This window comes from Amborella trichopoda, chromosome 1 (assembly GCF_054954075.1).
Source record: "Amborella trichopoda isolate Santa Cruz 75 chromosome 1, AtrichopodaSantaCruz75HAP2 v2.0, whole genome shotgun sequence".
In the NCBI taxonomy this organism is placed as follows: domain Eukaryota; kingdom Viridiplantae; phylum Streptophyta; class Magnoliopsida; order Amborellales; family Amborellaceae; genus Amborella; species Amborella trichopoda.
Genome location: NC_142336.1, coordinates 3,048,293 through 3,073,464, shown reverse-complemented (window position 1 = coordinate 3,073,464; position 25,172 = coordinate 3,048,293). Strand labels below are relative to the sequence as shown.

Here is a 25,172-nt window from a genome sequence, read left to right as displayed (position 1 = left end):
AATTCCTGGAATCTCGTGCTTTTAGCATAATCCAAGCCGTAGTCTATGCTAAAAGCATGAGATTCTAAAAATTGAAGTTGGTTTGAGTAATTAGCGGTTGATGTTCGCAACACCGCATTTCAAATTGGATTCTTGCCACTGAACTATCGAAAAATAGAGAACGTAGGACTCCCATTTATAATATGAGAAAGGGTGTGGTATATATAAGGCTTAGACCCTAAACAATCAGAAGAAGGTGCACCTTTAAATGACTTCGAAAAATAGCGTTTTAGTACTCGAAAACTTTGTGATAGCTTGGAATTTTATTTTGATCTCTAACTATAAACTTTAAAACTCAAAAAATAATGCAGATTCGATTGAATATATCTATGACCACTGGAAATTCTTGAAATTGACGGTACAAAAAATGCATTACAAATGCACTATGTCCAAGACTTGAAATCTATTTTTTCTCATGTCCATACATCTTGAGGTCAAGATGATCGATTTGAGAATTTTTAGGCAACGAAACAACCTCTTTTGGTGAATTTTTAATGTGCCTTAATTAGTTTAGGGCCTCACACTTAATATAAACTCTTTCCTTTACATAAAGGAGTAATTGCTGCATTTTCTGCTACTTCAATGCCTGTAATCCATTTGATTCAACAGAAATTGAACTGGTGTAGAATTTGATTCTCTTTCATTGTCTCTCTCAAGCACAATATTTGGATCCATGAAAATTCCCACCTCATAATTTAACTTACAATGAAGCAAGAGTTCACAAATAAGGCCTGCATCCAACACATGTTACCCAAAGCTTTTCACCCTTTGAACATCACAACATGTACTGAACCAGGGGAAAAGAAATCTAAAACTTGAAAATAATTACTCTAGCGAGTGATAGAGAACGAATCCATCACAAATCATGTGCTTAAAAAGATTATTTTTGCATCAAAAATTGCTGCCCTGAAGCATCCTCGACTACTTCAAACTCTCAAATTTGCTGCAAATTTTCCAGGTCAAGCATTGACCCCAGCCATTTCTTTTGCTGGGAAGGTGAAGGGGACGAGTTGTTGTGGCTGAAAATACAAACACAACAACAACATCATCATCATCGTCAAAACCTTTTTCCCAACTAATTGGGGTCGGCTAAAATACAAACACAATATAAATATAGCAAATAAATAGACCTCGTCATGCAATTTAATCAGAAATTTGGCATGTTATGTTATGACAAAAAATACATGATCAAACACTTACCAACAAAAAAAAAAATATGAATGGAGGAAAAAGAAATTCATGCCCAAATGGGTTTTGACCCTTGACAACTGAAAAAAACTAACACCACGTGACTGGGATTTATATTGAAGGGTTGGGGTAAATATGTGAAAGCATTATTGCGATGGGTATATCTAAACTTTCGAAATTTGGAAGGTATTATCACTTAAAGTAAACATGCATTACGCATGTAGTGCAACAAAAAAAACTGAGTTCGAGAATCAATCATACATAATGGAGGAATTAAAGGTTCTTACCGCTGCCAAATCCTTTTCATGCTTTGGAATGAATGCCGTGTCGATTTTTCCATCCTTGAAATCCTGCAGTTTTTTTGTAGCTTGCATTTGTGAGAGAGAGAGAGAGAGAGAGAGAGAGAGAGAGAGAGTAGACGGGATTCAACATTTCATACCTCAATCTCAAGGATGAGTTTATGGTAATCAATGGTTGTTGGAATTCCTGAGAAGGACGAAGAAAAAGATACAGATGCCGTTTAATCCTCTATGGAAAACAAATATTCAAATATGTATAGGCTTTCCAACATTTACTTCCTGTTATGCACCAACTTCCGAGATTCAATAAGGTTCACCAAATTTAAATTAACTACTGAATTTTTTTTTATTGGTTCACCTTTTCTTCTTTTTAATTATTCGCTGATTTTTTAAGCAGCATAGCATGAGAAAGCATAGTAATGTCCTATAAATTAACAGATTGTGTTATTACCTGTTATAACAGTGTCCGCAAGAGCCCTCTTCATACGTTCAATTGCTTTCTCTCGGGTCGGGGCCCAAACAATGAGCTGAAAAATAACGTGAAGTATATAATTTGAAAGAGTTAGAACTCAATTTTCCACAGAACTCCCACTATAACTCGACCCTCAACTGAATCAAATCATCTTAAAATATTTAGCTTTATAGAGACGACTGACATGGGAAATGTTAAAATATCCCATTAGACTCAACCAAACCTATTTATGGGTAAGTCTTCATGAGCCAAAGTCAAGGCAATTTCACTCTACACACCAAGTTGTCATCCAAGTAAGAACAAATTATGAAACATTTCAACAAGGCAAAGTATTGCCATAATCAATAAGACTGGAAAACAATTGTTCATTGGATCACAAGTTTATCACTGCACACTGAAGTGATGGGCAATGGAGAGTGGTACCCACGGGAAGTAAACAGGAACCCTGTGGTTCAACAACATGATATATGATAAAAAAAAGATAAAAACGAACTCTGTGCATTGTAATGCTTAGTAAAATGAATGGAAAACATCAGCTTACCTTTCCAAGAAGTGAATCATAGCTAGGAGGAACCACGTAATCTGGATAAATATGACTGTCCATTCTAACAAATGGCCCTCCTGATGGCAAGTATGCTGTTATCCTTCCTGTTAGTACATATAATCAACAAAATGAAGTCACAAGCTGGGTCTTAAAGTATTTATAAGAAACAAACATACACAATGCATATGTATATGAAAACACCCTTATATCCATATGAAAAGGGCTTGCAAAGTAAAAAAAAAATCAGGGGACTAGAGAGGAGTCAGAGACAGCTGCCAAGAACCAGTAAACAAAATTTTGTTTTCACCTAGGAAAACTTTGCTGAGTCGACTGGACTATTTTAAAAATAAAAAACTTGGGCATGCCCATTTTTATGCTTGTGTATGTGTGTGCATATATGTATGTACATATGTACGTACACTTGTATATTTTGTTTTGCAACATTCTAACAAATCCATGATATTATCAAGATGGTAATGGGGTTGTAGAACTTAGTGAAGGCTTGGGTTCGAAGTCTAGTGTCAACACTATTATTTTATCTTTTCACTCTTCAAAAATATTTTAACTCAATGGAGTTCTATCAAGTAAACTGTTTAACTCAGAAGGGGTATTCCCTGGGACCTATGTGTTTCGCTATCCGCAGTCTGCACAAATGTACATCATCATCATCATCATCATCATCATCATCATCCAAGCCTTATCCCAATTATTTGGAGTCTGCACCAATGTACATGGGCAGAAATTCCAGCCATGTTTTGTTTTTTTAAACGTTCCTATCCATGTTTGTAGTGGGAGAAAAACATAAGTACAAATAGCAATCCCATCCATGTTTGTCGTGGGAGAAAAGCATCAGTACAAATAGAAATCCGCCATATTTAAATTGTATGGCACTTCAAATGAACCACAACTTACACCTTGTACCTAACCACAATATGAACATAATTTTAAATATTTACTCCACAACTAGCAAGCAAATCACAGAAAAAAACAAATACCAGGCCCAGGTCGGAATCCTTTGAACGCATCCTCTGCATTGATACGGCACTCGATAGAATGCCCTCTAAGTACAATATCTTCCTGCACATAAGAACCGGGAAAAACAAGGTTTGCTCATTCCTCAAGTTTTTTGGACAAAAACTTTCTTGGGACATTTATTGAAGTTTTTAATATAATGAAGTTAACTTGGGAACACAAGGAGATCTTATAATACCTGTTTATATTGAAGCTTCTCTCCAAGTGCTACACGAATTTGTTCCTCGATCAAATCCGTAGAAGAGATCATTTCTGTGACTGGATGTTCCACCTGTGTAAAAATTCTATCTTCATAAGACAAAACTTTCGAGTAAAAAGCATAAAAGTTCCAAATCTCCAAAGTTGAAGCTGAATTAACAGCCTTCATTATACCAAATGTTTTATCTCCCTTTTAAATTTAACCTATAACAAATTAGAGCTGACATATAGTAAATTTCAAATTTTACCTGTATCCTGGTGTTCATTTCCATAAAGTAAAACGAACCCCTTTCATCCAAGAGGAACTCAACCGTTCCAACACCTATATAACCTATAGATGCAGCAGCTGCCACAGCAGCATCACCCATAGCTTTTCTAAGTTCTGGGGTCAATGCTGGGGAGGGAGCTTCCTCTAAAAGTTTCTGATTCCTTCGCTGTTAAAGAAAACAAAAGCGAAGAGGCAATAAATAAAGGAAACTGGTCTACCAGCAATTAAATGGGCCAATATATAATATACATAAATCTCACACACAAATGTGATAAACCTTCTGTGTCCAACTCCAACTCAAAAACACCATAACATATGCAAAATAATAAACCACACTTACTTTTTCTACAGATCCAATCGCATGAACAAAATCAATGTATAGAATACATGGTTGTCTTTAAATAATTATCGATGGTACCTGAATGCTGCAATCTCGTTCACCAAAATGGACAACATTGCCATGCTTATCTGCCAGAACCTATCAAATCCCCACAACCTCAGACTTTTTCCAGAGCGACAAAACAATATATACAAAACAATGCTTCAATTTATCAAGAAAAAACAAATAAAAGAAAAGGAAAGTATATCATATAATCCATAGGCTAAGGTTTTCCAAAGTTCATTCATTTGCAGTATATGTGTCCTAAAAGAAATACTCCATAACATGTCACCTTAAAGCATAATTAACAGATTTGACAAGATAGGATGTGTGCCAGATGTATGATCTAGCATAGCAAGAAGACTGTACTGGAAATATACCTGAAACTCAATGTGACGGGGATTTTTAATGTATTTTTCTAAATAAACACCATCATTTCCAAATGCGGCAGCAGCCTCACTCTTGGCTTGCTGCATAAATCAAGAAATTAGCTTTAGTTTTTGTTTCACAAGAAGAATGTAGATTAATTGAAGGTTCAAACGAAACCCCCTTCCTCAACTTCTCATGATAACCAAAAACCATCATAATAAGTCGTCAAGCAAATAAGCATGATGCCAATATAATGCAAAATAATTTGCTAGATCGCACTTCTCAGAGAAAGGTAATTATCAAATATCACAAAACGTTGTAGGAGAAAACAAGGTTGACAATCTTATAATATTCAACATAAAACAGAACCCACCACTAATGAAACTCACAGGTTGCAAAAGGATAACATAATGATCAATAAAAAAACCACAGTGCATTGAGTAATCACTGTCCATTGAAATGATGAAGATTGCTGGATGGGATAGGACACACCATAATATGGCATGACCATGGTGGGTCCCACAGTAAACAGTTATGACCCATTGGGTTATGGTTTTCCATACTCTGTTGAATAATAGTGTGCTTTCTCTTCTAAACATTCTCCTAGAATTTTCCAACCTTTCAGTTTTACATGCCTGAGAATACAACCAAAGACTGAAAATGAGCAATGAAGCAGTGACGTACCTGCAACAACTTCACAAATTCATCTGGTTCATTAGCCAGACGCATTCCACGTCCTCCACCACCAGCAGTTGCCTAGAACATAGTTACATGTTTGATTAAGTGACAGTTACTAAAAACACAACATACATAATGCACCTCAACCCTTTTTCCCCTTTTGAAAGTAATTGCTATGTATTGCCAAAAGTTCTCAAAAGAGGAACCAACTTAGTGCTACATGAACAAAGACGAACAATACATATGCGCAAATAAACATGCTGTGTGTGTGTGTGTGCATGTTGCCTACATTCCAAAACAAAGGCAAATAGAACCAACAATGTGTAAAGAGTTCTTATACCTTTATCATAACAGGAAAACCAATCTCATGAGCAAGCCTGACAGCCTCCTCTGTTGTCTGCGTACAATCATGCCAATGAATTGATACAACGCTCTATATGCTAAGCATATCATAAAGCACATTGCAGAATGCATTCGATGTGAAACCTGTAGCAATCCATCACTTCCTGGAACGGTTGGAACACCAGCTTTCTTCATTGTTTCCCTAGCAGTAGCTTTGTCACCCATAACACGGATGCTATCTGGCTGCAAAAGAAGAATGTAAAAACCATGGCTACAGTCCAGGAAACGAGAAGCAATTGATTGGAGGAGCAATCTTTCCAGAATACTATAACATAAAATTAAAGTTATTTGTAAATAGCGTGTTCCAGAAACCAATGGTTACATAGTCACAAAAGAAATTTGAAATAACTATGTACTGCTAAGAAGGCTACTCATCTCATCATAATGAATCAAATGTACATAACACACCATGGAAGCCATAATGAATAGTTCAATCATGCTACGTATACAAAATATACAAAGGCTCTTTTCCTTTTTTTTTCGTTCTTTTTTTATAATGTTACAAATTTACTAAAAGTATTTGGATCATTTAAATCATATGTAACAATAAAAACTTGTAAGCATGTAAGAAAGAACCATAATATAAAAACAAATACGGAACCCATATGTTTATTTTCTTTGATAAAAAAACAACCTGCATGCTCAAGGATGACTGCCCCAATGGCAGTAGCTCTCGAAGGCATAGAAGAAACTCACAGACTTGAGTTCCAATTTACCAAAATTTTTCATACCCTCGTCAGAGAAAATTCAAAATGGTACAGGTGAATGACAAAAAAGGTTGAAATTCAGAGCTTCTCAAATACTATAGCAAACATGAGAGCTTTTTAGCTATCCAGTAAAAATAGGATCATTTTTGGCATTTGAGTAAAGACTCCAAGATTTCCAAACACCTTTACTCATTGGTAAGCCTAAAAACTACTTCTGGGCAAGAAAACCATACTCATACATTCCAGTCTGCAAGAGATGAGCAACTTCATAAGAATATAATACTCACATTGGGTCCAATGAAATTGATACCATGGTCTCTACAGATATCAACAAAAGTTGCATTTTCAGAGAGGAAACCGTATCCAGGATGCAACATCGTGCAATCACGGCTAACAGCAGCAGATAGAACATTTGGAATGAACAGATACCTGTCATCAAAAAATTATCAAAAACCATGTTACAGGACAGATAAGTGTAGATATGTTATCAGCATCAAGACTAAAGAGAAAAAATGTGCCCAATCTTTAGCATAAACAAATGAAATATTTACAATGAAAATCCAACTATCTTATAACTATATACAAAATTTTAAATTCACTCACGATTGGTTACTTGGTGCTTCCCCAATGCAAACTGCCTCATCTGCAAGCCTGACATGAAGTGCATCCTGGTCTATTGTCGAGTAAACAGCAACGCATGGAATACCCATCTCGTGGGCAGTGCGGATAACACGCACTGCAATTTCACCCCTATTGGCCACGAGGATTTTCTCATCTCGACATGTAGCATTTAATGCTCCCCCACATTTCTTGAATTTGCTAGTTACGGTAGCTGTCGGTCTAAGAAATGTTACAAGGTTCCCACCCAGAAAGCTGCATCTTGAACTTATGATTCCTCTTGCCCCACTTTTGAACAAATCCTTGTTTCCACAAAATAAAAGCAAACAGAACATAGATAAGGAGATGATGAATTACATACTGCTAGTCAAAGTGATAAAGAGTACCAAAAAAAAGCAATTACATAACTGCAAGTCAAAGCATTTTAAACAAAACCTCAATTTCATGGCAATTCAAAATAGAATTTCTAATAGACCCAAGTTTTCTATACCTCTTTTCTATCTTTCGTTTTTTTTTTTTTTTTTTCGTGAAGCAATTCTTTCCTTCATTATTATTTGTACAAATGTACAGGTGATTAGGCTGAATGGGGGAAGTGGATAAGATTTGGAATTCGTCATCAGATGATTATTACCAGTAAAAATTTCTTTTTCATGCATTTTTACTTGAAATGTAATGTTGTTTGAATGAAAGGAAAAAGTGTATATTTACTATTTTTCAGTAGTTCTTCACAATAACAAACATACATATAAAGGAAACAGTTTATATAAGGTTGCAACCTTATATGCAGAACTAAGGATGCACCTCAAAAATCCATTGGAAAAGGTAGTTTTAATGTTGAAAAACCCTTTGATTGATCATCTCGACATCAAGATGTATGACTTTTAAGTCTCAGAAATAATGCATTTTACAACATATTATCTACACCGTCCATTTTCAAGATTTTCATATGTGTATAGATCTACTTGATTTAAACCATTTTTTAAATTTTAAATTTTATAATTAGATATAAAAATGGATTTTGAGATCATCCTAAGAACATTTTACATCAAAATTATATACCATGATAAAATTTGAAGGTGCACCTTACCTCTACAGCTACGGATCAATCCGTAAGCTAACTGCACCCATATATAAATGTTTGACGTTATTCCACAGTTTTCCTAATTTTTTCCTTTTTTAACACTTTTCTGTAACTTTTCGTTTGTTGCATGCACTGAGGATTTGAACTAGAGGCTTCAAGATCAATGCAAGATATACAACACAATATAACGAACCTGGAACTGCCTAAATCGAACCTGGAGTTTATATTATAGAATTTAGAAAAGGGCAAGAAATAGAGAGAGATCAACTGATGATAAGCTAAAAAAAATCCAACCACATTGACAAATCCAGAAACCTACTGCCATATATGCGACCAAATTCAAACCATTAAACATATTTCAAGTCCTAATAAGCTGCACAGTTCACTGAATCCCACAAAAAAAAATTTCTACGAAAATGGAGAAATAAATGCAACAAGCAACAGTGGAGCTGACTTACTGATGGAGAGCAGAATGATCTGCACTGGATCAAAGCATCCATGGCTAAATGCAAAGCTCAGTAAATCAAACCTGAGAAAAAACCAAGAAAATTTCAAACTATGAATCTCCATCTATCAAGTGAAAGCATGTGAATTCACATAGCAAACACTAACATAACATAAGGGAAAAAGAACCAAAAAAAAAAAAAAAAGAGAGAAATTGCACGAAAAATGGAGTTGATGAAGATTTTAACCTTCAAGAAATGGAGTTGTTTTCAAGTCAGGTTTTGCAGGTGAAGAATTGGAGGGAAGACATTAAAAATGAAAGAAGGATCGATGCGTTCGAGGAGAGTTGCAGATTGAATGCTCCGCTAACCATGTGTTTACTACCTATACCATTTATGAGGCCGAGGCTCTAAACAATTAAAGTAAAGCGCACCTTCACATAGGGTAAAAAAATGTGGTTTCAATATTGGAAATCATTATGATAACTTTAAAATGTATTTTTATATATAATTTATAAATTTTAAGGCTTCAAAACTTGTGTAGATCAAGCAAATCTATGAAAACTTGAAAATTGATGCTCAAAAATGAATTACAAGGTGAACTATTTCCAAAAAGTTGAAATCTTTTCATTCTTTTTTTCTTATGTCCATGCATTTTGATGTCGGGATGTTCAATTAACTATTTCCAAAAAGTTGAAATCTTTTCATTCTTTTTTTCTTATGTCCATGCATTTTGATGTCGGGATGTTCAATTTGATGATTTTTTGGCACCAAAATAACTTCTTCTAATAAAATTTTTGAGGTGCACCTTAATTTGTTTGTTTAGAGCCTTGCACTTATATAAAGTGTTTCGTTTATATGAGGCCTAGGCTTTATGAAAACAAAATAAAGCCTTGTCTCAAATCATAGTCCAAAAAGTACCTTCGATGATGGAAATCTCTAGGCTCTAAAATCAATTTTAATTAGTAACACTGAAATTAGAAATTCAAAAAATAGTAATACCTATTTTTAAGGCAAAATGAACAGTCTAGATAATTTGTTATGATAACCATATTGTTAGAATTTGAAACCTTTTTTCTCTTCACAACTATGATGATCAAGCTAAGATGATCGATATAAAGGTTTTCTAATATTTGAATTACAATTTTGGCTGAGTTAAAAAGTGAGGTTCCACTTATTTGATAGGCTACCGCCCTATCAAACTATTTTCTTTTTAATAAAGTATTACGAACAAGTGATTAAATGACCACGAACATCATATAATCCCCCATTGGTTTTAAATTTTTGTTTTCAAGAAGGGTGAGAACCTTCAACTTTTCCTTAACCAGTCTGGACAGACGTGTGTTTAGTAAAGTTCATGCTGTAAAATTTTGTAAAACTTATCATGAATCCTAAAAAGATATGAAGATTTATAGCCTTAGTGAGGGTATGACCCTTAATAGAGCAGAATGGTGGATCATGATTCATCTAGCCAACCCCAATTAGTTGGAAAAATGTTTTGAAAATGATGATGAATCTTTTTTAATAAATTCTCAATCTCGGGAAATCATATATAAAAAAAGACTGTATATTTAGTGAAAAGTATCTCAAATGATCACAATAAATACGGAGAAGTATAACAAGCTTTGAAGACCTGAAATATTAAATTATAAAAATAAAACTGGATTTATTCGTAATTTTACTGATAGACAACTAACCTAATGCTCATAAAAAGAACAAAAGATATTGATAGTTTTAGAAAATAAATTCATCATATAGATGGAGCACAATGGTTATTGACTAATGCGAAAGGCGGCATCTCTTACCTCTCTCTTAAAGTTGATTTTCATCTTTAATTTTTAAAAAAAGATTTGGAAGATTTTCAAATATATCCAAAGATGCATTCATGGTAACGGATTGTATACAATGCAAGCTTTCTATGCTTTCCCTACAACATAAATTTATATGCTTCCTTTTATCCAACCGTCCATTATGAATGGAGGGCTAAGATTGTCCCAATCACAATGTCATGTCTCTACACTATTTTATTTTTAATTTTTTATATAAAATATTTTGACACCAAATTTTGGGTGTCCAATCCTCTATTAAAATCGCGTTTGTAAAAAATAGAAAAAAATATTCCCAATAAAATAAAATAACTAAAATACCCATGAAAGTTTCACAGGGTATTTTGGTCATTATATTTTATCAAAAATTTATTTTTAAAATTTTTATAGGTGCGCGTCAATGAGAAGATGGCATGTATCGAATTTGATATTCATACAATTTGTATTAAAAACATTAAAACTAAAATGCTATGAGGCATCGGATCTAGGATCAAACGGTGAGTGACTCACTTAATCAAAATTGGATGGCCGGATGGTAGAGAAAGCATAGATCTTCAATGTTGTAGGGGAAGTATAGAAACATTTCCCTTGTATACAATGAGACTACTACCTTTTGTTTAAAATGGTAGCATTGTCGGGTGTCGAATTGGATTGCTTAAACATGCCATTTCTCTATACAAACTTTGAGAATAAATTTTCCGTATTTCAAGTATAGGGAATAGTATATCCTCAACTTGCCCAGTTCACATCTTACAGCTAATAGTAATTGTGACATTTTTGTGCGAAAGATAAATCGCCTTGTCGTATGCTTTCTACTAGATTAATATCCCTTAAGATTTGTATCCCCTTTTAAAATCCCTCATACCATCTCCATCCTTTGATTTGAATTAAGAGGTAATGGTTTGTTTATTCAAATAGGGAAAATTGTTTCATACGGCGGGGCTGCATTCTACATTTACGGTCCCCGAGGCATAAAGTATCCATCTTAAAGATGGATACAAATAGGTGGTCCATCTAAAAACAATTGAAACTAATGGTTCAAATGTTATCTTAATAGAATTAATATTTTTGTTTTCAAAATTTATTTTTGTTTTCAAGATTTTTAAGAGGTGATTCATTTGTACATGGACTTATAAAAACCATATCTTTCAAATAGAGAGAGACAATACAAAAAGAAAAAGATTTGGTTAGGTTCAAAGGAGACCCAACACTCCTATCATCCAATATCCCAAACTTTCCAATTGTCCTACGCTTATGCTCTCTTTAGGTCACCTACCCTAAGCCCACTCTCATATCCCCTCAACTAGTTTAAGCCTTCTATGTTTGTTTCTTTTTTTGGGTAATTTAATGGGGAAGAGAGGCCCCTATCAGTTTTTTCATATAGAATATTTTTTTTTTACGGTGTTAGTGGGTGATGTATGCCGGATTGGAAACCACAAAGTGGTAACTAGGTATGGGGTGCTACCACCACGACCCAATCCCTTTCCTAAGCCTTCAATAATTAAGGATACTTTTTTCAGTTCTTTGAGAGAGAGAGAGAGAGAGAGGGAAAACTCTTTATTTTGACTTGAATAAATACATAGTACATATGAACACATTCTTACAAACTAAAAATCAAGCATTGCATACCTACAAATCACAATAACAACCAAAACTCTTAGCAACCCCACTTGAGTCAGGGATTGGTATGATAACAATAACATATGCATGATAGTAAGATCATCGTCTCATCTCCTTTTCATAGGGCATCATAGTTGAAATGGGCCATTCAAGTGGGTACTCTAAACAAATACAATACAGATAAGTGAATGTCATATCAATTTACTTCACAGACTCCCTTCTCCTTCTACTACTTACAAAAGTTTCAGTAAATTCATGGGTCCAATGTTGAAGAACCCAAAGCATGTTTTTAATAACTCCTCAAACATAACATGAGAGAATAAAAGCATGGCCTTCTTGTTATTGATCAATGTATAGACACATTCCCAGTGCTTCCATTACTATACATCCGCTTTGTCCCACTTTCATAAACTTTTCGAGCGTGCCCGACCTCTTTAGTTATTCTTTCATACTCTTTTACTGAGGAATCTGAGAATGCTTTCAACTTCTCAAACATGGGCTCCAAGCTCGATCGAAAGCCACTCAAGCCAGGATTTCCAGCAGGGTAAGACAAAGTTCTATTCAAACCCAATGATGAAGAGCTTTTACTGATCACTCTCTTCAAATTGTTTCGAGAATTGTCATCTTGGGTTGGTAGAAATTGATGGGTTTTTGCTGCCAATTCTTTGATGGAATCTGCGACTTCCTTTACCCGAGAGGCTTTGAGAGACTCCGACCATTCACGAACCATTACAAATATGGGGGGGTCAGGATGATGACCCCTGCCTGACCAAGACGTTGATCTCCTCCCCTTACTAGACTTCTCTTGAGGGGGCAAGATACACTTCATGAGCCATCCATGGAGAGAGAGAATATAAGATTTGTGGGATTCAATCCATTTCACAAAGCTTGAGGAGAGAGAATAGAGCTCAAATTCGAGATGAGCAGCTGCTTGCTGCTGATGTTCAGATTGCACTGGAAGTGTGGAGCTTACTGTCACATAAGCTACTGAGATTATCTGAAGTTGAAGGTTGTGGCGCTCATGCATTGTACTCCACATTTCAAGCAAACTGAGATAATAATAGGAGATCAGAGAATCAGTATAGTTAATACCTATCATCTGTTTTCCTTTTTTTCTTTTGGGGGGGGGTGGGTGAGGGGAGGAGGAGAGAGAGATGATGATGATGATGATGAAGAAGAAAAAGAAGCAGGAGAACCGAATGAAAAAAATACCCCTGAAAGAGCTCCTGAAGTTGCGGGTGCAGCTCTTCATCCCTTAACTTTTCAATTCTCTTTGATATGGATTCGATCACATGAATAGAAACCATGATCCGTGAATAGAGCTCCTTAACACCAGCTCGTGTTGCATTGACTTTCGTTTCATTTTCATCCCTCGCTTGTTGGTGTCTAAGTTGTGTGCATTTCCTCTTATACTCCTTCCCAATGAAATCGAGAGCCTAAAAAGTTCAAAGAAGAGTTTACAAGTACAGATAAACATCAGAGAATCTAGACAAGCTCTTTTGCCTATTGTTCGTTATAAAAGTATTTCTAACAACTTAAAAATTCACAACTGTATGAACTAAAAAGTATCTGGCAAACATTTGAGGATAGGAAAAGACAGAGAAACAGAAAAGCACGGCATATCATTTATAAGTGCAAAACCCACATCAGAAATTCCATTTAGGAGTAATAGTAGAGGTACCAGGGCCTACAACCTTCTAATTGTAACTCTAACGACAAAACGAACAACTAGATCTTATTAATTCCACATGAAAATGCTTGAGAAACAATTTTAAAACATGATTCTCTAATTGAACAAATTATCAAGCTTATGCTCAGGAGTAAAATGATAGCAATTTATCTTTCACAAACCCCCTAAATCTCCAATACCGAACTAACCACCCAACTAAGTAGAAAACAATTTACTTCCATAAAGAAATCACATAATAAGCCTACAAAACTCCATATTAAAGTGACCCACTCCAAGAGCATACATTTATCTCATGGCTATAAGCCAAAACATCTAGTGTCTCTCAAACATAGAGTGGCCTTCAGATGATTGCTTTTCCACAAACCCATCTGCGGGCACCCTCTCCATGGGTTAACTGCCTATGCTAAATTTAACTGAAAATATGGTATTTGTCTTCAAAAGCATGAGATTGTCTCTGGGAGAGATGGCTGAGTGGTTGATACCTCCGATCTTGAAAACCGGTATAGTTCCGAACAAAGAACTATCGAGGGTTCGAATCCCTCTCTCTCCTTTTGTTCGTTGAATATTTCTTTATTGGTTTTTGGTTTGGGCTGGGCCAGTACATGCATAAAGGAGAAGGCTCGACTAGGGGGAATAGCCGAGCCACAAATAGAAATGAGTTGAAAAAAAAGCGAAAACTTTTTTTTAAGTCTTACCTGATCCAAATATGTACCGTGGAATCAAAATTGATTCTTACTTCATCTATTTGATCTACTGTCTCGGTTAAGAGGAGTCATGGAAAGAACATGATCAAAATCAAGATCGATTCCTTTTTCAAATCCTGCTGCAGCTGCACAGGCCCTTCCCGCATGCCATAAATGACCCACGAATAGAAAAAATCCTAGAACAAAATGAGAGAAAGCTAACCAACTTTTCTAAGCTTTAACTGAAAACATGGCATTTTTTTCTCTGTTTCACACAATGATTAGGAACGTGCCTCGGCCGAGGGACTCCTGGCTGAGGCGAGTTACTCGATCGAGTTTGAGTCCTGTGCAGGGCCAAAAGCCTAGATAAATTGAAAAAAAATAAAAAATTGGAAAAATAAAAAATGAAGCTACTAAAAGTTAAATATAGCCAAAAACAACCTTAAAACTCCAAATAAGCTTAAAAACGTATAGAAAAAATGAATTTCAAACAAATGATTTATAGTTGGGGAAATTAAAAGAATAAAAAAATAAAATATAGAAATATAGAAATATGCCAAAAAACAAAAAAAACTCAACAATCTTTGCCAAAAAATCCAAATTATATATAGAAAACATTTATAGAACAGTCCCATATTTTTTAAAACAATTTTTGGGTTTTTTTTTTAACTTTTTTTTATGTGCTCCAAGTAGTACACACAACTCGGGGTAACTCGGCCTTACCCATAGGGAGAGGCCGAGTTACTTGCCTAAGTTCGAGTTGACTAGGGCAAGTCACGTAACACTGGTTTCACAAATCAAAGGTACCCGAGCTTATATCCCTACTTTTTATTGCTTTGCAACTTCCTCTCCAGAAGATTGTTTGGTCTCTAACAACCCTTGGAACTGTATTTCCATCGAGGTTCAACATTTATAGCGAAAATAACATTTCCTACAATCCTATACTTGTTTTCTGTGAATCAGAATGTTATGATTTGATTCACTTTGGAAACATGACTTCATCTACTGGAGAACAATTTTGGTACATCAATGTCATCCATATCTGAATATATAGAAATTTGAAACAACTGTGTGCGTGTGTACATGTGGTATGCAACTATTTATGAAAGAAAGAGTAAACAAAGTGTGTTCTCAAATCTCTATACAGGCCTCCACTACTAATGTGGATTGTGTGTTTTTGTGTGAAAACAATAGGCAAGTCAAATGAAGGGCCATCATAAAGTGGATAATTACTGAAGGAGAATTATAGGTACATGGTACACGCTAAGATTTACTTTTCAATTTCCTTAAGTGGTTCTCCTTATTCCTAAGTATTCAACAACAGCTTCCAAATAGAAAGCCAAACAGGACAATATTTCCTTCAAAGTATGATTCTTTTTCCAGTATTACTCTCTGTTTTGTTGTTATTGAGACATGTTTCCAATATTTTGAAAACTGAAACAGATTCACAAATTATCATCCAAAATAAGGTTTCTGAATCATCTTTTCTTATAAGAAAGGAATGTAGTTTTATGTATGTTTTTGTCTATTTGAATACATACATGTAAACATTAGCTCATTAAAATACAGCGTATGCTACTCATTCATGGCATAAAAGTAAAACAAGTGTAAGCCAGTAAAGGAAATGAAGGAAACCTTGACTTCATCATAAAGCTTTCTCTCCCATGCAAAAAGTCGGTCGAGAGTAGATGCATGACTCCCTGAAATCATGCAAAAATCTTCAATAGGATCACTGCTGCTGTCATCCATTTCATCTTTTGCGGTCATGCCAATAGGATATCTGGATGATGAAGAGCGAGATGATCCCGACCTATGCCAGGTTAGGAACTTCACGCCACTGGGAACAGGTTCTACAAAGATGGTTCCATACCAAATGTGTCAGAATAAAGCAAAATATATAAGCACAATATAGTGGTTACTATGAATATCGGTTTTTATTATGAGGAGCCAGTATTTTCTGCCTAAGAATGTAATGTGTGTCTTTTTTTTCTTTTTCTTTTCATATTGTGGCACTTAAACTACAAATATTCTCCCAGCTGTAATGACTATTCAATGCAGCGGACGTGCCACATGTTGTACTGATAGTACGCATTCATTTATTCTCTTATAAAATTTGATAAGTGCCATGCTCTCCCTGTAGTCTCCATGTAACATTCAAAACTTGCCTCATTTTCCAGAAATAAATAAAATGCCTTTCACCATGTCTAAATTCTTCATCAATTATAAAATATGATATAACCAGTGAAATCGATGTAGGCATCAAATTGATTCTCAATATATCATAAAGCGGCCCAAATTAACACAAGAGCATACCTGGTGGAACTAGTGGAGGCTCCCCCTTCCAACATTCTAGACATGATGAGAGAAGTTTAGATGCCAGTGATTTACGTGCTGAATCCAAAAATTTTCATTAGGAATTACCATTTAAGTTCAGTTTAAAAAATTCAAGACCAAAGAAATCCAAGGTGGGGCATAAAATGACTGATAAAGAGAAACAAAGAATGAAAATTTATGTATGTATGTATCTATGTATGCATGGAGAGTGATTTTATGCAACAATTTTATAGTAATATAATGAGGCTGCACCTTCAAGAACCATGTTAGTTGCATTTGTTTGACCCCAAATTTTAAACATATACTCCTTTCATCTACCCAAGAAAAAAAAGAAAAAGAAAAAGAAAACGAGCCCTAACAAATGGATTCTTTAACACAGCAACCGTAGGTTGCCCATTTGATACGAGAGTTGTATCTAAGCCTTAGAGGGATTTTTTTACCCCCAAATTCGTATATGGCCTCATAATCATCATATAAACAATTTAACAAAAAACTAAAATGATTTTGAGTTCTTACAAGCCTAGACCTCAATGCCCACCAGATGGTCTAGATTACCGGACTCATTTTGACCTTTTCTGCATGCAAGTTCATTTTGTTCTTTTTGGGATTGTTGTTGGGACGAAAAGAATGTGTGTCTGTCCAAATACATGTTCTAGATTGCGTGACTCAATTTGAGCTTTTTTTTGTGGAAGTTCATTTTTGTTTTGCTTTTTGGGATTGTTGTTGGGATGAAAAGACTGTGTGTTGCAAACTTTGGGCTATAAAAAGTTTATATGAGGTTACAACTTTATATTAAAAACGTTAGGTGTACTTCGAAAATCAATAGAAAAGAGTGTTATGAAGCTTGGCAGTCTTTTAATTGATCATCTCAACTACAAGATGTATGAATATAGAAAAACAAAAGATTTTCAAGTCCTAAAAATAATGCATCTTGTAACTAGTTATCTGGACTGTCGATTTTCAAGATTTTTAAGTGTTTATAGGTCTGCTAGTTCGGCACTATTTTTAGAATTTTAAATTTCATAATTAGGGTTGAATATGAATTTTCAAACCATCTCAAGTTTTCCAACATTGGAACTACATGTTTCGGCAAATTTTACAAGTGTTGTATGGTATAAGATGGGCACCTTATACAAATCTTACCCACCCACACATGCGTGTACGCGCGCACACACACACACATATATATAGTCAAAAGATTTCCTACTCCTACGGGAGTATGCTATCCATTTACTCCTTTGGGAAAAACTTACTCTAGGGATATCTTTTATATATCAAATTTTGCAGATGTGATCTCTAGAAACAAACAAATGAGGAAACAAATTTTAACTGTCACTCTCTATGTGCCTAAAAAAATATCATCCCAAGATTGAACCAGAACTGTCCAATTTTTGGAGGGATTGATCTAGATGTTTATGAACTCAAAATCTAGTTTTTTTTTCTTTGAAGATAATCATCTAGTTATAACTTGAAACTTCAAATAAATAAATAAATGAATAGATGGTCTTGACCCATGTAACTTCATAAAACCTGAAACTTCAAATATATATATATGGTCTTGACCCATGTAAATATATAGATACAGATAGGCATGTTAGAATAGAAATCTTTATTTGATATTCAAGCTTCATATTTACGCATACAAACATTTGTCTATAAGTCAAGGGATTGTATACTATAAGACCATTACTTTTGGTACAAGGAGGTCACAATCAGCGTTAACCATCAAACGAAAAATCTGATAGTTTGGGGATGTCACAAAGTTTACAAAAAATAAATTGGGACTTCGAGCCCTCTCAATAACACACCTCTAACCACCCAACTTAACATCCAATAGACGAGCAATTGTGACCTCCTTGTACCTAAGGTCAATGGTTATTGTATACTTCTCCACATGTTGAAACATAAATCTACTTTTTATTAGGTACGTATGAAGGTGTGGAGGATTCTTGATAGTGCATTAGATCTCAAAAAGAGTTCAGAAGGTTAGGAAGATTGCCCAGCCACAAAAATTGAAAATGTTAAGACTGGTTACCCTGTGCTCAAGAATGAAAAGTAATGGAAGATACTATTAAAAGTGAAAATTTAATTGAATATAACAGAAATCAGTTGCTTCAGAAATTCTTGTCAAAAGAAAAGAAGAGATCTGCATAAAGAAATGGAGAAGGGTATCAGTGAAGCAAAATAACCAACCTTTTACCTCGGCTAATCTTGATTGATAGCTCCATTTAGTCGCCTCGAGCATTTTGGAGACCTTCTTCCCTGACTCAGAAGCATCCACAAAGAGGCCTTCAATTTCCTTCATGCTCGTCAAGAAATCTTTTGGTGTAACTTCAATCTTTGAGTCTCTTTGAGTCTCAGCTGCTTCTTTATCTCCTGCTTGAATTGCAACTCCAACGACTGAACCCACTGATTGAGTTTCCTTGTATGGCATTTCATTAGATCCAATTGATTCATTCTCAATCATTTTGTTTCCTCTTAAATGCCTATGATTCAGTGAAGGAGAACCCTGTTCCCTTTTAATTTTCAATGCATGGAGAACAGGACTACTTTCTCGATCCATTCCTTCCATGTTAAGCCTTCCCTCCTCCCCATCCTCCTCCAATTCAGGTATCCCCTCTTCCGTTCTAAGCCTCTGCATATCTTCTTCGTCATCACTAATCCTCTCAGTAAAAGAGAATTCTCTTTCTCTCTCCTCGTCAAAACATTTCCATGATCTCAGCGGGGGTAGAGATGAGGTCTTTCGAGGCCTCCTAACCATCTTCTCCCCTTCTTCATCCGAATCAGAAATCCCCTCTTTTTCTCCAAATCGTCTAAAAATTTCTTTATCATCACTCGGATCCCTACGAGGTGATAGTTGGTTTTCATTGCCTAGACAGAAGAAATCATATGATGGAGGAGGAGGAGGAGGAGGAGGAAGCAAAGTATTTACTGAAGTCACAAGCTCTGAAGTCCTAGTTGGTCTCAATATGGATTCATGGGGCCTAGCAGAATCAGACTGTGACGCAACAGTGACTGGAAATTGAGGCCGTTCTTCAATGGTAACGGTCGAATCTTCACCAGATTTTGAGTAATTCAGGCCAAACCTGCCAGAATCCGGTGAAGAAGGAGTCGGAGAATAATGGGTTTCATTGGTTTCAATGTGCTGAGTTGGATAAGGAGATGGGATCGAGAAGTCAGAGAGAGACTTCTCGATTAGAGCAGGAGGCTCAGGAGTTGCAGCAGTCGAAGTGTTCAAGGAAGACTCGGTTACGATTTCGACCTCTACAAATTGCCTAACTGCAGTTCCTATGTTCTTAAGGGACTGAATATATGATACATGGGAAGCTGCCAGAGCAGACCTCCCTTCATGGGCATGTTTCATGAGGCGTTTCCTTTCTTTGCATAGTTGTAAAGCCTTTTGATCGCCTACTCTAGAACCCAAAGCTGCCATTTATTTGAGAAGAAGCTGAGCCCAAAACTTATGGACTGGTTTTTGTGGGGTGGAGGAACTCAAGATTATTATCAATTCCGAAACTCAAGACACTGAAATAGAAAGCCTAGTGATGCCCGCTGCTTTCAAAAGACTAAATAGATGTTCAATTCATGAGATTGTACATAAAAAACAAAGAATTTTCCTCAAAGACCAGAACTTTCAGCATTTCTCTTCATCAAAATGAAAAAATATAAAACAATTGCCTGAAAACCACAAAAAAATCATCATGACACCATAATTATTTTCACATACTTACAGTAAAAATATCAGCCGACCCATTAGAACATCGAATTACATAAGAATTCGAGGCAACCAAATCCACATACCTCCTTATTAGGAACCAAAAACCCTTTATTTCCCACAAAAAACTGAAACAGAGCCCAGAAGGTTCAAATTTTATCAGAATTCAAGGGACCCAAACCTCATGCTTCCATGGTTGCAGCTCAACTCCCCATATTTCCATCACAAAACTTAAACAGAGCCCTAAGAAAACCAAATTCGAGGTACCCAATTCCTCTTTCTGTTGAATGAACTCCACAAAGGTATGAATTAAATGAAAGAAAGGCCCAAAGAGAGAGAAAAACCTGCACCTTTACAACCTACAAACTCCAACTTCTTCCTGAATTCTTTAGAGATCACAAGGTATTATTTTATCAAAGATAATATTTTTTATTGAATCAGAATCTAAAATAAAAAAAAAAGGAAGAATTGGTATGTACCTTTCAAAGAAACCAGAGAATTACAAATTTCAGAGGAAGAACAACTGTCAGAAACTTCGTAGTAGCTGAAAACCAAGGCTTTTCCTTTTGTTTTTTTTGAACTTTTTTTTTGGGAGATAAAGATTAATTATTATTTTTTGCTATTCTTCAATTTTTCTGAAAAGTAAAATGTTAGTTATTTATTACAGAGTGAAAATAAAAATTAAAAATAAAAAAATAATGGAAAATAAAGAAGCACTTTCCAATGTTTCCATGCAAAGGCCGCTTTAGTAGAGAAGGGCCCACTGCTTCACACCAAAAGTAACGAGACACGATTGATGACGTGGCATACAATAACTTTCTCAAATACCTAAAGTAATTCCCATGCAAAACATATTATCCTTAATACCCTTTTGCCCTTGAATTTAGCAAACATCAAAAATACCCCTAGTAAATAGAGAAATATGATGTTCACCCTTCTATTTCTTGTGAGATTTTCAGTTCCTTTTAATATCATTATTCTTACAAGACATTAGTGATCTTAATTGGCACTCTATGCAGTTTACTAAGGGATCAAATATAAAATGAGGTCACAATCAGCCCTAACACTTAGATGTGGAATTGGTGAATGGGAGTGTGCTATTGATCTTGCTCACAGTCTTATAAAAATCTTTTTCGAATTTTGTATTACTTTAGTCATTTGATAATTTTATATTTAATGGCCAGTGGTTATGGAGATTTTATATAAAAAAGTAAATCACATAACAATACATTTTGCCTTATTATATTCATATCAATATTTGGTTTTCAACAAATAAGCATTTCTTTGCCTAAGATTGAACTCTTGAGTAGTCTATGTTTCATTTGTTGTTCACCTCCTGCCATACTCTTCTCTTGTTTCACTTGCTCCTCTAGTGGGGTGTAGACATGTAGGATATAAGCTTGTAGACATGTAGTATTTTTCATTTTTAAATAAATTTTAGTTACATAAGAATGTTCATGTTAAGGAAAAGTTATAGTTGTATATCAACCTTATTGGAAAATGCATTGTTAATTTCGAAAATTTATAAATTGATCATCTCCACCTAACTGATAAAGGATCTTAAATATAAAAAAATAGATTTCAAACCCTAAAAAAGGTCCATCTTGCAATACTTTTTAAGACCGTTCATTTTGTTGTTTATAGATCAATTGCACTTGCATAATATCCAGAGCTTTAGACACCACAATTAGGGGTAGAAATGAATTTGCAGGCTATCACAATATTTTTCAATACCAAACCTAATTTTTCTATCAAGTTTTGAGAGATGCTGCCTCACCGAATTTCATAAAGTGGCAATCTCACCAAAACCTCGCCTTCTATATTTTTTGATCATCGTAAATATTCAAAAAAAATTATATAAGATATCCACCTTATATTATGGGAAGTAACATGCACTTAAAGAAACATCAGAGAAGATTATTCCAATGCTAGAAAACCCTCAAATGGGTTATGAGATGTTTTAATATATAAAAAAAGAAGAACAAAGATTTCAAGCCATGTAAATAGTTCATCTTGTATTATCTAAACGGACCATTTTCAAAAAAATTAAATATATATAAATCTATTCGATCTGCATTATTTTTTAAGTTTTTTAAGCTTTAAATTTCATAATTATGGGAAAGAATAGATTTTCATGTCATTGTAAAACTTTTGTGACACCGATATCATCTTTTGACATAGTTTTGAGGTACACCTTACTACTGCAATAGTATAAGAATGACACCTCATACAAATCTCACCCCATATCTTTACTCATAGAGAGGTACTCCCCCATTGCACCCTTAAAACACTGATAAATGGGTATTTCCGATAAATTTGCAAGTTCTAGGGGCATACGGTGTGCTACTGTGAAAGATAGGCCGTGTCAATCTCGATATTATGCAAAATAAGAGGGGTAACAATACTTGACGAAGAATATTAGTTATCTCTCGGAGTTAGGGCAGAGAATGTTCAGCAAGATCTGCGCACAAAATGTTTGCAAAATAAAATAACAAAAAGTAACACTCGAGTTTCATAAAGGGTGCTGTTTCTATAAGGTTGCAACTATAAACAATCCAATTAAGGCGCACTCTAAAATTTTATAATGTAATTTTGTTGTAAAATTTTTTTAGTATTATCTTAAAATCTATTTTCATACCTAATTAAAAATTTTTAAAATTCAAAAATGGTTAAGATCAAGTAGATCTATAAATACATGAAAATCGTGAAAATGAATGGTCTAGATAATGTGTTGCAAAATGCACTATCTCTGGGACTCAAAAACGTTTTTTTTTTTCTTCATATTCAAACATCTTGATGTCAAGATGATCGATTAGAGGGTTTTTTCAACATTTAAACAACATTTCTGATAGATTTTCAAGGTGCAACTATGATTCTACATTTTGGGGTTACAACCTTATTAAAACTTTTCCCTTTCATAAATGACTAAATTAATTTCTTAAAGAAAAATGGTTCGATAGGGCTACAAAATAAGTAAAGCCTCACCCAATAGCTCATTGAAAAATACAGTTCAAGCATTGAAAAACCTTTACCTCGATCATCTCGACGTGAACACTATGATTGTGAAAAAAATTATTGGATTTAAGCTTTAAAAATAGTGTATATTGTAATAGATTATCTAAACTGTCAATTTTACCTTAAAAATAAATGTTCATAGCTCCGCAAGATCTATACCATTTTTTTAGTTTCAAATCATATTATCGGTATTGGAAACTAATTTTAGATCGATCATAGAGATTTCTATTGCTGAAAGAGCTTTTCGGATGAGGATTTGATGTGGGCTTGATTTTGTTTTCATAAAGCCTAGGCTTTATCGAAACTTCATCCTTTTTCTGAATGACCAAATTAACTTTTATTTATGATCAACAGTCACAAATGGCCCCTAGAGATTTCATAAAGGATGCAGTTTAGCTTTACGAAACCCCCTCGAATCCTCGTCCAAAAAGTACTTTTGGCATCAAATTTTTTAATGATGCTTCTAAAATCAATTTTTAATGCAGACTATGAAATTTGGGGTTAAAAAATTGGTACAAATCTTGTGGATATGTGATAACTATTTTTTAGGCCAAAATGGACAGTAATGTGTTACAGTATACACTATTTTTAGGGTTTGAAATCTTAAGTTTTTTTCCAACCACATGGTCAAGGCTGAGATGATCATTTTGAAGGTTTTTCGATGCCATAACTATAATTTTTTGGGAGTTTTGAGGTGATGCATTACTTATTTTGATCGGATTGCATCCTATCATAACATTTTCCATTTATAAAAAGTCATAGTTACATCTAGCCATTCAATGTGAAATTAGACAGTTGGGAGTGTGTCCTTATTTCCTACGAAATTTGAAAAGGGATTGTATACTAATTGGTTATTTACTTTTGGTATAAGAAGGTTATGATTATTTTTTGCTGTTGGATGTGAAATCTGACAAATTGAAGTGTCTAACAATATTGGAGGAATTTCATTTTGGACTTTGTGCCTAGTCAATGACATATCCTCGACCACTCGATTTCATATCTAATGATCAATAATAATTGTGACCTCCTTATTCCAAAAATAAATAGTCTTATTGTATATATATTACAATTTTAAAAAAGCTTTTACAGATTTTGAGCACATTTAAACTTCCAATTTTTTGATTTGATGACTAGTGGTTATTGTGACATGTTTTGTCTAAATAATCTTATTTTGGACTGTCACTGTAATTCCCATGGGCATAGTTATCAAGGTTGGATTGCTTGGACCTTCAACAGGCGCCTTGGTTGGTCACATTTAAAGTAAAATTTGAGTTTGCTTGAAAACTAGTCAAAATCAATGTTGACTAAATCTAATTAGATAGATGTTATATATATATATATATATATATATATATATATATATATATATATATATAACATTCATATATTTTTTTTATTTCTTAAAATCCAGTCCACCCAATTCAACCGGATATCAGATCAATTTTGACTAGACCAAACCACTCGGTAACTATGATGATCATGATAAGATTGATCACGATGCTTCTTGATAGAGTTCAATGAACAAAGGAGAGATGTATCATCGTTATAAATAAAAAAAGGGAGAAATTTAAG

At 34.6% G+C, this 25,172-nt stretch overlaps 2 protein-coding genes across 4 annotated transcripts; both read right to left on the bottom strand.

Annotated features, from left to right (window-relative positions):
• Positions 1-703: 703 nt before the first annotated feature.
• LOC18427080 (biotin carboxylase 1, chloroplastic) lies at positions 704-9,089 on the bottom strand. The gene is made up of 17 exons (XM_011622400.3): positions 8,967-9,089; positions 8,733-8,803; positions 7,179-7,495; positions 6,863-7,004; positions 5,953-6,051; positions 5,807-5,863; positions 5,473-5,544; positions 4,800-4,889; positions 4,459-4,518; positions 4,021-4,206; positions 3,753-3,845; positions 3,538-3,619; positions 2,540-2,646; positions 1,978-2,053; positions 1,667-1,713; positions 1,515-1,577; positions 704-1,058 (listed from the first exon to the last, which is right to left on the bottom strand). Exons 2-17 carry the CDS (start codon positions 8,772-8,774, stop codon positions 999-1,001), a joined length of 1,593 nt encoding a protein of 530 aa, XP_011620702.1. The 5' UTR covers positions 8,775-8,803; positions 8,967-9,089; the 3' UTR covers positions 704-998.
• Positions 9,090-12,085: 2,996 nt separating this feature from the next.
• LOC18427078 (protein ALTERED PHOSPHATE STARVATION RESPONSE 1) lies at positions 12,086-20,932 on the bottom strand. Of its 3 annotated transcripts, none has more exons than XM_006836136.4 (5): positions 19,064-20,932; positions 16,850-16,927; positions 16,172-16,386; positions 13,376-13,599; positions 12,086-13,212 (listed from the first exon to the last, which is right to left on the bottom strand). In XM_006836136.4, the coding sequence occupies exons 1-5, from the start codon at positions 20,301-20,303 to the stop codon at positions 12,510-12,512; spliced, it is 2,460 nt and encodes an 819-aa protein (XP_006836199.1). In that variant the 5' UTR covers positions 20,304-20,932; the 3' UTR covers positions 12,086-12,509. The 3 variants fall into 3 exon arrangements, with proteins under 3 accessions (XP_006836199.1, XP_088711747.1, XP_088711699.1); XM_088855621.1 differs by having other exon boundaries at positions 19,071-20,932; XM_088855573.1 differs by lacking the exon at positions 16,850-16,927.
• Positions 20,933-25,172: the final 4,240 nt, after the last annotated feature.